Source organism: Sinocyclocheilus anshuiensis, unplaced genomic scaffold (assembly GCF_001515605.1).
Source record: "Sinocyclocheilus anshuiensis isolate Anshui unplaced genomic scaffold, SAMN03320099.WGS_v1.1 scaffold1161, whole genome shotgun sequence".
In the NCBI taxonomy this organism is placed as follows: Eukaryota; Metazoa; Chordata; class Actinopteri; order Cypriniformes; family Cyprinidae; genus Sinocyclocheilus; species Sinocyclocheilus anshuiensis.
Window position 1 is genome coordinate 640,652 of NW_015558611.1, and position 14,620 is coordinate 655,271.

At 37.7% G+C, this 14,620-nt stretch overlaps 1 protein-coding gene across 1 annotated transcript in view; it reads right to left on the bottom strand.

The window, feature by feature from the left end:
* Nucleotides 1–14,067, bottom strand: part of LOC107680301 (potassium channel subfamily K member 2-like) — a 27,272-nt gene extending 13,205 nt beyond the window's left edge. Inside the window, exons 1-3 of the mRNA XM_016476144.1 lie at nt 13,884–14,067; nt 9,919–10,229; nt 4,886–5,003 (exon numbers count right to left, since the gene is read on the bottom strand). Coding sequence (XP_016331630.1) covers nt 4,886–5,003; nt 9,919–10,229; nt 13,884 — 430 coding nt within the window. The 5' untranslated portion in view covers nt 13,885–14,067. The remainder of the gene's footprint in view (nt 1–4,885; nt 5,004–9,918; nt 10,230–13,883) is intronic.
* Nucleotides 14,068–14,620: the final 553 nt, after the last annotated feature.

A 14,620-nucleotide genomic window follows, 5' to 3' on the forward strand; every position in this document is an offset into this window, starting at 1 on the left:
TGCACATTATTATTCTTTAGCTTGGGTTAAATAAATTAATTTTACTTGGTTGGAACAGGAGCTACACTAATTATGTCTCTATTTGTTTCTCTATTTTTGTAACTAGGATTTACACAAGCTTCAGTCTGGATCCAGAACACCTGAGAAGAGATGATGCCAACCCCTCAGAGGACCTCAGATGATGCCAACCCTGAAACAACATACAGAACTACCACATTTAACTATAAGTTTGATTGCATCATATAATAATTGCTGTTAATAGTGTTCATCGTCTGTTTGATTATGTCTTTAATAGATTTTTCCGTACATTTCTGCCATATGTACATAAACTGACAGTCACCACTGATAAGCTACTACTAAATATTGTAGAAACTTAATTTTCTGTAAAGTTGCTTTGCAACGATTTGTATCGTAAAAAGCGCTATACAAATACACTTGAATTATGTGGCAAGTAGCCGTGTGATAAGCAGGATAAACCCCTTCAAGGTGATGCAAGACCCCTCCATTTCATGACGGGGCCCTGTTCACCATGTCCGACTGGATGTACATTATCCCTTACTTAAAGGGGTCCTATTATGCTCTTTTACAAAGTCTTGATTTTGTTTTGGGGGTGTAATTGGACTTTGAGCTTTGTAACTTTGCAGATATTTTTTATGCTCAAACAGAAACATTACAGACTAACTAACGTTGAAAAAGTGAAAAAGCATAATAGGACCCCTTTAAATATCAGCCATGTGTGAAAAATTACATTTTACTTGTGATTGATTACAGCAGCGAGAACACAGCAACTATGCATGCACTCAGAGAATCTGCTTCTCACACAACCTATTGTTATTATGGGGGCAGTCGTGGCCTAATGGTTAGAGAGTCTGACTTGTAACTCGGTACTGGCAGGGACTGTTGATGGGAGTGAATGACCAGCGCTCTCTTCCACCCTCAATACCACGACTGAGGTGAGACCCTTGAGCAAGGCACCAAACCTCCAACTGCTGCCTGGGTGCCGCAGCAAAAATGGCTGCTCACTGCTCCGGGTGTGTGTTCACTACTCACTCGTGCGTGCGTGCGTGCACGGGTTAAATGCAGAGCACAAATTTAATATGTATTTAAGCTCTTCGTTTCCTTAGTTCATTGTTCAAACTCGTCAGTGTTTGTACATGGATGTGGTTATGGTTCTCCTACGATCTCCTGAGTGCTCTTTGTGGATTTATTAGGCACCAAGCACCATTTTCTTACTGCTATTATTCTTCCTTCTACTTTTGCTCTGGAAATCTATGGCAGTCCATAGAACTGCTTGCAGAAAAGGTTATGAAATGTGGCACAAAGGTATAGGACAGTCTCAATATTAACCATAGCAAATATGGAGTCTCTAACTCAATAGGCCAAATTTGCACTCATGTTTCTGCTAATAACTTTTGAGCTGTATGGTCTAAAAGCAAAATTCTTGTTTCTTCTGATTCCTAGGCTCATACCGAGTCGACTATGAAAATGTTTTTGCAATTTTTTTTAAAAATCTACTTTTTCAAAATTTCGATGGTTTTTCCAATTTTCACCAAAATTGGCTCGGATCATCTTCAGAGCATCTTCTGGCAAAAAGATCCCAAAAGCTTTTTGATATACCAAACTTTTTTCATAAAGTGTGTTAACAGATTTGACGACGTTTGCACAAAAATGGACATGAGGCTAGTTCTCAGCAACGCTTTAGCAGATTCTGACCAAATTTGGTATGTGTTATAACAAGCATGACCTGATGGCACATAAGTGGTTTCGGCGAAACAGCACCAACTGGTTAAAAAATTTGAAATTTCAGCTTATAACTTCTGACCAGTTTGGGTCAGGGCTACTTAATTACAGACAGGTGTGTTGAAACAGGGTTGGAACTTAAGTCTGCGGACGGTAGCTCTCCAGGAGCAGGGTTGGGGAACTTTACTTTTTTTAATTGCTTGCTTTAATTGCTGCTTGCAGCTATATTTAAAGACTGTGTTTTTTATTTTACTTCATCACTGTGTGCTTTACTACAGCCACTGTATTTGACAAAATAAGCTTTTCAAGAAATCAAATATGATTTGATAAGAAAAAAAATAATAGGAATACCTGAGGAGTCTCCCTGTGACACAGTTCATGAAATACAGCCAAAAACACCAACATTTCAATCCAGTTCATGGACCTTTCATAGCGTGTAATGGCCAACATTTTCAGAATTTTACAATTTATTGTAAAATTACAATTATAATTTATTGTAATTACAAAATTACCATTTATCTGTCGAAAAGCAGAAAACTAAAAATATAAGTATGAGAATAAACCAAACATTGCTTGGTCGTGGTTATGGGTTCCAGACAGAGGCGTCACTATGTTTTTGCTCTCTTTGTCCTTACTGTACATTTTTCATAAGCAAGATAAATACAATCAGTTTCCAGCTGTCCCCTGCAGGAGCAGTAACCTAACCTGTGCACTTTGAGCAAATTCAGCCAAAAGCCCTATTCGAACGGGACTAGTTTTTCAGGGTGGCGTTAGAGAAATTAGTGTTTTACAAATATACTTTGTTATTTTAATCACATGCGAATTTGCCAAGTCTGTGTTTTTCTCACTAAGCCCTATTCGGACAGTAATTGCTTCTCATGTGGATCTCTGTAAAAATAAATTGACATGGCACCTCAGTGATAAAACTCATGGATTTGGATGGCGACTTTTATTCACAGTGGAGAAGCGAGTTCTGTGATCTTACGAACCTGGGAACACGGTGCTCACGTGGCCAGTCGCATGATTGTCTGCTGTACATAAAATGTCATATGCTTGGAATAATGAGAATAAATTCACATTTAATAGTATCCTATTTATTATTTGATTATTAAATCAAATGAGAAAAATGAGAAAATAGACGCGCTATAGTTGAAATGGTTTTCTGTCTTGCATTTTATTTCTCAAAATGATGGATGTCATTAAAAACGTGGAGACAGAAATAACTTAATGCAACCTCTTATTTAGATATGGTAAACATAAGGGATAAGGTAAAGCTGCTTGGTTTATATTTTTATGCATGTAATTGTTATACATATTTTAAAATGTATTTCATAGGCTACCTCTTGCTGCCATAATAATGACCCATTTCAAATGTTTACGTGCTTTTCTTCTTTCTGTTCTTAACAGCTCCTACTCGCTATGAAATAATGTGCTTCTAAATAGTTTCCAGCATTTTTTGTCAGTAATAAATATGCATGCAAATTATAGCAAAGCGTGTACGGTTACCGTACGGTGTTCAGCAGTGGTCAAAAAGGATTTAAACAGTTAATTTTGAATCTATTTCTTCTTGTAAACTCAGAGATGTGAATTCATACGGCAATTACATTACCACACGACCTTGGGGTTTGTCAAAAAAACAGTAGGTAATTCAGCCTGGGATTTTTGCGTGGGTGGTGAGAGAAAACACCGACATTCTGACAGACGGCAATAAAAATCACAGGCTAACCCCTGTAATTGTTGAAAATAGCTTACATCACCACGAGAAACAATTGCCATCCGAATTGGGCTTATCTCTAAAAATTCCAGAGCAAATGACCTACCCTGAGAAATCTAATCCCGTCTATTTATTTATTTATTTAGTCATTTAGCAGACGCTTTTATCCAAAGCGACTTACAAATGAGGACAATAAAAGCAGTCAAAACTAACAAAAGAGCAACAATATATAAGTGCAGTTTTGCTGGCGCTTAATCACACTTTCCTGTTTATCACAACAAATGGTCAAGCAAAGCGCACAACACTGACAAGGTACGCAATACAGTACGCCACCAAACGCGATTTCAGCACGTCTCCACACAGTAAACAAAACAAACAACAAAACAAAATGTTAGCCGTCTAAATGGCTGATATTGTATTATCTCAGCGCTGTGTGTGTTTTGGCCTACCTGAGCTATCATTTGCGCACCAATCTTCCGAATGCTGCACATTTCACTATGGATGGTATCCAACGAAAAAATTAAATAATAAAATGAATAAGGAGGGATAAAATCGTGGAGACTGCTAAGACCGGCCAATGTAACATTAGCTTCAGGTAAGACACTTGTCTAGATTTCTCTGCTTACTTACATAGGTTTATTATAAGCAGCCACTTCTATAAACTCATGTAAAGTCTATTTAAATAATGTTTTTATAATAAATTACAATTATATTAATACATAGTTCATTAGACGGATACGCCATACGTGATGCACACAAGCACATCACGTCTAGAAAACACACCCACCTCAGTAATAAGCACGGAGATGTTAGTCCCGTCCGAATTGGTACATGCAATCGCAGACATCAGGTGATAAGAACATAGTTTAGAAAACTAGTCCTGTCCGAGTAGGGCTAAAGAAGATCATCATATAACATCAGGCACAAAAAACAACAAATCTAATTACCAAAAGCACTTGAAGAAGAAGAGAGAGATGCAACGAGGACTAAAGGGGTCCAGAGTATAACAGCATTCTTTTCCAAGAAAGGTGAGTGCTTTATGTTAAGTCAAGTGCATGTTTAATGCGTGCACTAAGCCACCTGTTAGCTCTTCCGCTGTGGGCAATAAACATTCAATTTCTTGGACATAAATGTAACCTTTTTTACTGTTAATGCTTTTGAGCAGCCTCAGTTCCATCTGTCAACTTGCATCCACTGCTTGACATCATCACTGCTTAAAAAAAAATACTCAAACTGACTTCAGTTTGAAGCCCTTTGGTTTGCTCCAGAAGTTTTAACATACATGTTGAGAACAGTCACTGTTCTTATGAGCCTTAAACAGAAACAATGGATAAAGTCGACAAAAAGGTGCTGCAGCTGTCTAAGTAGTAGACAGTGTGATGGCTCACTAGGTACTCTAATCAATGTGTGTTTGTGTATGTCCTTTACTACCTATGGTTGTAATAACTGTTCCAGCGAAGAAGAACGAGTTGCTGAGGTCCCATAAACTGCTCTGATTGGATGAGTTTCCTGAAGGGTTCACTCCTGCTCGTAACGCTGACACCACTTGCTGTGATAAGAGAAAAAGTTTTGCATAATTACACATATTCCAAAAATGTTCATATGTTCACACACATTTCAAGGTTATACTGTTTCTCCCTCAGTGTATGACATATTAAAATATTTAATGATTAACATCAATGGAAATTACAAAAATAATGACTGTTTCTAAGCAGATTTCAGAAAAACTTCCCCATCTGTCGTTGGTTGGCCAAAAAGTTAGTCCCACCCTAATATACACTGAACAAAATTATAAACGCAACACTTTTGTTTTTGCCCCCATTTTTCATGAGCTGAACTCAAAGATCTAAGACTTTTTCTATGTACACAAAAGGCCTATTTCTCTCAAATATTGTTCACAAATCTGTCTAAATCTGTGTTAGTGAGCACTTCTCCTTTGCCGAGATAATCCATCCACCTCACAGGTGTGGCATATCAAGATGCTGATTAGACAGCATGATTATTGCACAGGTGTGCCTTAGGCTGGCCACAATAAAAGGCCACTCTAAAATGTGCAGTTTTACTGTATTGGGGGTCCGGGGGGGTCCGAAAACCAGTCAGTATCTGGTGTGACCACCATTTGCCTCACGCAGTGCAACACATCTCCTTCGCATAGTGTTGATCAGGTTGTTGATTGTGGCCTGTGGAATGTTGGTCCACTCCTCTTCATACTGCCAAATTCTCTGAAACGCCTTTGGAAACGGCTTATGGTAGAGAAATGGGCAACAGCTCTGGTGGACATTCCTGCAGTCAGCATGCCAATTGCACACTCCCTCAAAACTTGCGACATCTGTGGCATTGTGCTGTGTGATAAAACTGCACATTTTAGAGTGGCCTTTTATTGTGGCCAGCCTAAGGCACACCTGTGCAATAATCATGCTGTCTAATCAGCATCTTGATATGCCACACCTGTGAGGTGGATGGATTATCTCGGCAAAGGAGAAGTGCTCACTAACACAGATTTAGACAGATTTGTGAACAATATTTGAGAGAAATAGGCCTTTTGTGTACATCGAAAAAGTCTTAGATCTTTGAGTTCAGCTCATGAAAAATGGGGGCAAAAACAAAAGTGTTGCGTTTATAATTTTGTTCAGTATAATTCAATTGACTGAGCAGGAAGTTCTTATGTTGTACCGCTCAAACAAACAGAGGAATGTTTTGAAATTACCACAGATTCAAAGACTTCACATTTCACATTTTCAGGAAGTTAACTGCAGTATCAACAAATATCATGTAAAATTAGTATATTCTCACATACAAAACATCCCTTTCACGCAAAATGTGAATTTTTGGCACAATAAAATAGAAACATAGAATTCCTATGTAGCTATTCACACAGGTGGAGGAGGGTTGTATGAAAAAAAAAAGTTTTTTCTTTGGTGAATGTGTCTGATTATTTCTTAATTTTGTGATAAAATTACTGATAGAAAGAAGATTTAATCTGTGGGACACATGTCTGGAGCTTCAGCATGTCCACACATTTGAAGTGCAAACTCACATTTTTTCAAATTAAATGGTTGTGACCCATAACAAGTTGTCTGCATGAAATATAAAAATGTTCCACTAATATGCACACTTTTGCGAGACATGCAATTTAACCCATCAATATTCTTGCGTCTCTATTATATACATATTTACACCTATCTCCTGTAATCAGCCTGCATCAATCACTCCACCAGTACCATGGAAAGTAAACTCTCTTCCAGTGTATGCTAGCTTCCTGTATGTTGAAAAAAAAAACTAAGTGATTGTGATTGAGCCATTTGGTACATTGCTTGATGATAGAGGTGATCAGGGCCACATACACGTCATCTATCATCTGAATGGCAAAGAGCCTCAGCTGTATCAAGTAGCAATCAGCAGCACACTTATGCAAGGACTGAAACTTCAGAGAGCTGTGTGTGACTATAGAACACAAAAAGATCTGTGAGCTTTCGTAGGCCTGGGACACACTAGATGGTTTTCAAATCTTAACCTATTTTAAAACTGTGGGAGGCCACAGACATAATGACAGTTTCAACCGATTTTTAGCATTATAACCTTGTATAGTGTGAAGACACACTATAGATAATTCAGCTTGGCCACGAGACGAGATCTCATGGAGACTCGCGAGATCAAACGTGACTTGAGAAGAAAAACAAATGGAGGACAATCAACATCGTCAGCTGGCTCTCCTGGACCGTGTCTTTTCAAAGAAAAACAAAGGAGAAAAAAAAGAATATGGGTGACCTTCTTTCTCAATACTCCACTTTTGTGGTATGTTTGTGGCTGCCAAGTTTCAGCTACAGAAGCACACAACATCTGGTAAGTGACACTTGGTCGCTCTCATTGGCTATCTTGGGTATCACGTCAGAGGCAGCCCAATCAAGAGTCGTAAATATCAAACATGGGGGCTTCGACACGATCAGAAGCAGTAAACTAATTGTAATGACACCACACAATTGAGGATTCTTTGGACAAAAAGTCAGTTGCGACATGCCTCACATTGGGCCACAATTTATATTTTTTGAAGTTATAACCATATGAATGTAATCTGACATGAAACCCCTGAAATCAGGACAGGCATTTGAAGTTATAACTGTATGAATGTAATATGACATGAAACCCTGCGATCACGGACGGGTATCTGAAGTTACTTTATATGAATATAAAAGGTATCTGACACGAAACTCCTGCGATCAGAGCAGGTATCTGAAGTTATAACAGTATGAATGTAATCTGACATGAAACCCCTGGGTACTGGCCCAGGATGGCTGCTAGCACCGGTCTCGGGCTGACAGGCATACTCTGCTCTCTGAAGCCAAAGCATCTTTCTGAAGCATCTGCAAAAGAACAGTGTTTCAAGGTTTTTTTTTTTTTTTTGGTTTGTTGATGTCCCTCCTGCAACATTTTTTCAAAAAATATTCCGATACTGTCTGCAGTGTTGTCTTCTGGAACAAATTCCAAGGCAATTTGACTGAAGTTTCCCATTTTTAAGGTGAATGGTTAAGTTTATGTATGGATCACTGCCTTCACTGCTGTTTCATAGGTCAGTAGCTGCTGCATTCCATTTTCCTTGGGCCACATGCTTGCCAACTTCCACTTTTAGACTGTTTTGTTTGGGTATCTCTATCTTTGACCACTTTTGTGTGGGAAATTTGTACAGTGGAACTGCAGTTTTCATCAATTTTTGCTACTGTGTAAATGGGTATCATGTCCTTATTAATGTAATATGCTATGGCCTGACTGATTTCTTTGGCCCAGTGAGATAAGGGTCCATATGGAGCCTGATGATGGAATACTTCTTTGATCATTGGCTGAACATTGACTTCAGCCGAAGATGAACCAGCACTGCTATATGCATGGCCACTCGGTAAAGCAGGAAAAAATCTAAATAAACATAAATAAATACAAAAATCTATGCCTCTGCTGTTCAGACAATTAGAATTCGCTGTTGCTGTACAACAATCAACACAATATGTAGCCAAATACACATCACTCATGTCTTTATTTAGAGTGTCATGACATTACTGAAGTACAGGTTGTTACCCAAATAATTGTATTGTCAGTGCAACAACAGTATTGTATTGCTTTTTTTCCTGGATAGTATAGATATAATATAGATAGGCATTACCTACATATTTAAAAACAGTTCACTCACTATGTGCCAATGTACAATTGTATTGTGTTCCAACTTGAACTTGATATTGATATCATTACTCTACCACACTGCCATTATTAATTACACAACTTAGTATTAGCTGATTAACAGTATTTTAATGCAAAATGCAAACTTTAGCATAGTAAGTTGAGTTTTAGCTAATTCTTCAACTACTGTACATGCAAGCAAGTTGCAGATTATATGCAAACAGCAACACATTGTTTTTGGCATCTTGGATGTCATTCAGCTCATGGTTTCTAAGAGCCATGTCTATTTGGTATTCAAAAATGTGGAAAATTTAGAAGTACAGCATCATAACTTACCTTTATCTTCTTGATTTATACTGAATGATTGTTGTGAAGACTAGCAAACAAATTTTAAGTTATCCTTTGTTTCAATGCCACTTTCTATCCACGTCTTACACAAAAGGACATTTTCTTCAACCAACAATCCATTTGAATTTTTTTGTAACCCAAAATATTTCCAAACCTCCAACCAAAAGCTTCAGCTGTTGTCCTCCTTCTGCCATACTTCTCCATGTGGGGATTGTTTACATCAAAGTGCAAATATGCTTCTTTTACAAAGCAGATACACTGTGCTGTTAATCATCTTAAATCTCGTTCTCTACGTGTCTTGGCTCAAGCGCCTATTGTGGATTATCTCCTGTGTTTCGTGATTAAAGAATGTTAAACGTTTCCTCGTGACTCCAGCGTGTTCCCTCAACAGTGTGACGTGACGCCTCCCATCAAGTAAGCAGAACCACAAATGCAAAATAATATTGCTCTTATTTTCAGCAACAAAGTTTAATTCACACGCATGCAGTATTGACAAGTTTCCTTGATTGTAATGGAAGCAATCTAGTATGGAGTCTTGATCCTGATGCTGGTTTGACAAAGCAAAATTTCAGTGCCTGGGTCTATAACCGAAGGCAAAGCTGTGTCTTCCTCCCTCGCATTATTTGCAAATGTGCAAAGATCAGCATAAGTTGTCATGAACTGAACAAGATCAGATAGGGCAATACAATTGTATGATAGCAGTTGCTATCCCACAGATATCAGTGCTCTGAGTGCAATTTTTTTTTTTAAGTGTTCTTTTTCTTAAATGCTATTTTAATCAATAAAAGTAAATCAAATGTTCTTATTTTAAAGATGAAAATAAGTAAAACGAGCCCAGCATCAAGTCAGTGTAACCTGACATTGGGGACAGATAAATAAGAAACCTAAAATGTGTAGCCCAACATGCGTTTTGTCCAATATTTGGTTTGTGTGCATATCAGCTGTTTCACCTTAACTAAGTTTTCCAAGTCTGATGAGTTGACACATGGATGCTGCTCAAGGAATTCCAGTTTTTCCACCAGGATGGCCAGTTTCTGGGATGTCTCATGAGGCTGCTCCAGCTCTTTAAACAGAGTTGCTCCGAGAATCAAGTACAGCACCACTAGCAGGAAGACGCTCAGCACTGTTTTCCAGCGCATAACAGTCACACGAGGCTCAAAGTCATCTGGAGACTTCAGCAGCACAGGCGGAGCCGAGAACGACAGACGTGGTTTGGAGTTGTGAGTGGCTGTTTTAGGATCAAGGAGGTCGGGAGCAGCCACTAATAAACAGAAAAGGAAAGCAAGCAAGAAACAAACAAAAAGCATGATATAAGATTATACACACGTTCGCATCAGTAGTCCAGCATAATTTACTGATAAACAGAATTTGTATGCGCTCTTATTTCAAGTCTTTAAAATTGCACAGAATAAAACTGTAATATCAAACTGAGTGAATGCACTAACTGTGTTACATGCATTTAACTGTGTTTAACGTATAATTAAACTTTATTTTTATGCATTTAGCAGACACTTGTACTCAAAGCAACTTATAGGACAGTTCATGCACTTTCTAGACTCAAACCTATGACCTTGGTGGTGATACTTCTACTAAGGAACACTTGTTTGAGCTGCAGAAGCAATTAAGGTTTTACACTATTTGTCCATATGAAAAAAAAATGTAAATAATTTTTAAAAAGTCTTTGTTAAAGTGTTGTAAACCATGAACGCTACAAGACAACAAACTATAAGGAGAAGCACAACAGTACAACCTTTCATTTGAAGCAGGGAAAGAACTACAATTCTATGAAGCAAAGTATATTACATAAATAAAAACCTATGGAGAAATAGAACTATTAATTTATATATATATATATATATATATATATATATATATATTTAACAAACATTAAATTGCAATTCATGCATACAATTACTTGAATACACCTTCAATTCCAGGTAAATTGCCATAGATAGCTCCACCTATAGTACGATCTTAAAAAAAAATAAAGTTGGCATGCCTCTTTAGAATCATATGCTGCATGTGCTCGCCTAATTTTGTGAGTTTTCATCCAGGAATTATAGGGTTTTGGGTATATTTGGCCATGCCTATTTTTTAAATGACCGTTACAACTAACCAAATTGAAAAGTGCAACATTTTTTGATAAGTATTGACCTAGAGCAGGGGTGCCCAAACTCGGTCCTGGAGGGCCAATGTCCTCCCTCCAGGACCGAGTTTGGGCACCCCTGACCTAGAGAGTCAAGAGAATTTTGAGGTTTTCTTGAGGTTAAGCAAAAAACCTAGGACTTGTTCGCAAAAGTAGTTGTTTTTAAATAATATTGAATAATTGACAATTTGATTAACAGCAGTCGTTTCTTGAGGCAAAGTTGTTCAGAATGAGGAGATCTATCATATTATATGAATACTGTGTGTATGTGTGAAAATATATAATTGTTTACACACTTGAAAAATGCAATATTGCTCCCAGTGGCCGATTTCTTTCAAATTTCTCACAGGCCTTTAGGGCTGTCAGTCAAAAAGGGCCACAAAGTTTCGTTCCGATCGGCCTCCGTTAACCCCGTCTAATAGGTGCTCAAATTTCATTGGCCAAATGTGCTCATCGACAGCCATGGCACTTTGGACACAGACACTGCATGTAAATTTCGGACCAACAGATGAATAGTTCTAGCCATTTTTATGTTTTTGTCCTATTATAGCGCCACGCAGTGGCCAAACTCCATGGTTTTTGTCATGTGACCTCAGATTGAGGTCTTACATATGCGGATTCGCGTTTGGTGTAAATGTTTTATTCCACTGAAAACTTCAGGAATTTTTGGAAAAGTGGCCCTGCTCCTTTCGAGCATTTACCTTTGTGATGGCGAGTCAAAAACTTGAAGTGTTTTTATAATTATTGATATTTACTCTCCAGATAATTTTTCTGCGCTGGTTTGGTTCCGATCTGCAAAAAACCTAGGACTAGCTCCAAAAGTAGTTTTTAAAAAAAAATCCAAAATAGCCAAAAAGTTTGCCAGGGCGGAGATCGGAGATCGAATCTGTCACGTCTGTTTTTTTCTTCTTGAGCCAACCAAGGATTCTGCATCTAGCAGTTTAGGAATTATGAATGATTTCATACTTTCGATAGTGCCCCATCAGGCCGATTCGGGGCAAGCCTTGATGACGTTGTAGACGGGGAGGGTACTACCATCCAGTTTCAGTTCAGTTTCAGGTCTCTAAGCCTTATGGTTTGGTCTGCACGATCACTTTTAGGTCAGAATCTTTGAAAATCTTAACAATTATAATAGGGTTTCAGCGCTCTGAGCTTGAACACATAATAATAATAAATTCACATTTCTCCGATTGGCTTGAGTTTAATTAAATTTTTCACATATTTATTTTTCTGTCTCTGAAAGAAATGATTTTTTTTTTTATTTATTTACTTGCAGGCACTCATTTGGTCTGGCAATTATAATTACCAACACTTCTGTCATTACAGTGCTTTACAGTCAGCAGCATGTGTTTCTTTCTCCCCAGCATCACTCCAATCCTGTGTTCCCGTGTGTGAGTTATGTGGGGGTTGAATTTACTTGTACAACCATTCTTATAAAGGTGCTGTATGTTAAAATACATTTCTGCTGTTCTAGAAAAGCCCTGAAACCACTCACAGCTAAGTCCACCTTCATTAATGTGGCTAACGAAACTTGTAAATTACTGTACATGTGGGACTAGTTTGACCTTACAGTATTTTCCCTTAGCTAACACACACATACATGGTTCATTCAAATTAAAAATCTGACCATTTAGTAAAACAAGAGTTCAGATTGTATTCATTCTAAAAGGGATAATCTGGGTTCAGTACAAGTTAAGAACAATTGACAGCATGTGGGGCATAATGTTGAGATTACCACAAAAAAGCAAAAAATCAGTGAAGCACTTACAATTATGGTGCCGAACTTTAAATGTTGAAATACTCACCGTTTTAATAAAACAGCCACAAGACTAAATTAGTATGCATGCTAACCCGATTTAGTGTTAATCTAGTAGGTACTAACTTATTCTGTGTAAAATTCCATTTTTACAAATCCATTGCCTTGACAAAGATATGCCTTAAACCCCATGACTTTAAAAATGACGATAAAAACAACTTTATGCCTTAAATAATACACAAGTTTTAACATTAATGTAAGTGCTTTTATGAACGTATAAGCTTTACATTTTACTTGTAAAAAAAAAAAAAAAAGGAGGGATGAGGTAAAATTGTTTATGGTAATCAATATTAACAAATAATCAACAATTAACAAATGCTGTCGATTGTACAAGTTAAATGCTTAATTTTTTATTAAAACCTAAACAATCCTTTGTTCTTAACTGCAATTCATATTGTAAATGATGTGTAAGATATCAAATATGAATGTAAAAATGATTTAAAATGAACTGCACCTAATCATTTTTTTTTTTAAGTTCTCTATTAAGAGACATCACCCCCGCCCCAGAAAATCTGTCTCAACTCAAAACAACTTATCTGTATTCAGTTATATCCTATTCATATAAACACTATTGTTAAACAGTTCTCCAAATTAACAGAAGCAATATTCAGGTGATATGAAATGATATGATACGAGCGTATGCGTGTATTACGCAGTTCGGCATACGCAACACATTTATAATTTATGAACATTTCTGTAGGCTGCAGGGGTTTCTCTCTTCTCTCATGTGACTGCTCTGCCTTTTGATCTAGGGAAATTATTCACGGATACGTCGATCTTTTAATATTCATCTAGGATGTCGTTTATTCCTGTCTTTAGTTCAAAGACGACTATATCAGATCTAAACGCGCATCCTCTCTCTCTCTCTCTTATACACACATATGCACACGCACGCATAATAAAACACATCCGTTGTATTTAAAGCCGGTTGTGGTTCTGTTTATGTAACTTACTTCTTCAGTCCTCTTCTCATCAACGCTCGCGTTACCGTGTGGTTGCAGAGGTTGGGTTCAATTTCCCCAACTCCATTTCTTCTGATCCGTGTTAGGGTTGTTTTTCTCTCAGCAAACGTGCAGCTTGTTGAATGAATGAAAGCGGAGGGAACTGAATCGCGCCTCCTCTAAATCACAGACTCCAACGACGCAAGACGCGCGAGAGTGGTTCGGGATCTTAATAGTAAGTAAAGGTAGTAGGTTCCCTGATAGCACACATAGGCTACATCACGGAGACGTGTATTTGACGTCTGCATTTACATCTGCAAGTTTGCTATCAGATGTCAGACGTTTAGAATATGTCTTTAAAGGGGTCATATAATGCGATTTCTATTTTTCCTTTTCTTTAGCGTGTTATGTAGCTATTTGTGCATGTATAAGATCTGCAGAGTTACAAAGCTCAAAGTAGGAGTGTTTCTTAAAGGGGTCATATAATGCGATTTCTATTTTTCCTTTTCTTTAATGTGTTATGTAGCTGTTTGTGCATGTATATGATTTGCAGAGTTACAAAGCTCAAAGTCTCCCACAAAAGGATTTATTCTATCTAAAAGAGAAGGCTGATCCAAACCGGGCTAAAACGCCTCGTTCAAACACGCCCCCAACATGTCTATGTCACAATGTGGAAATATTCGCGTAATGCCGGCCAAGTGTGAACGCAAAGAAAGAAGGCATGGTTTCAGGAACCGCAGTAGTGTTGA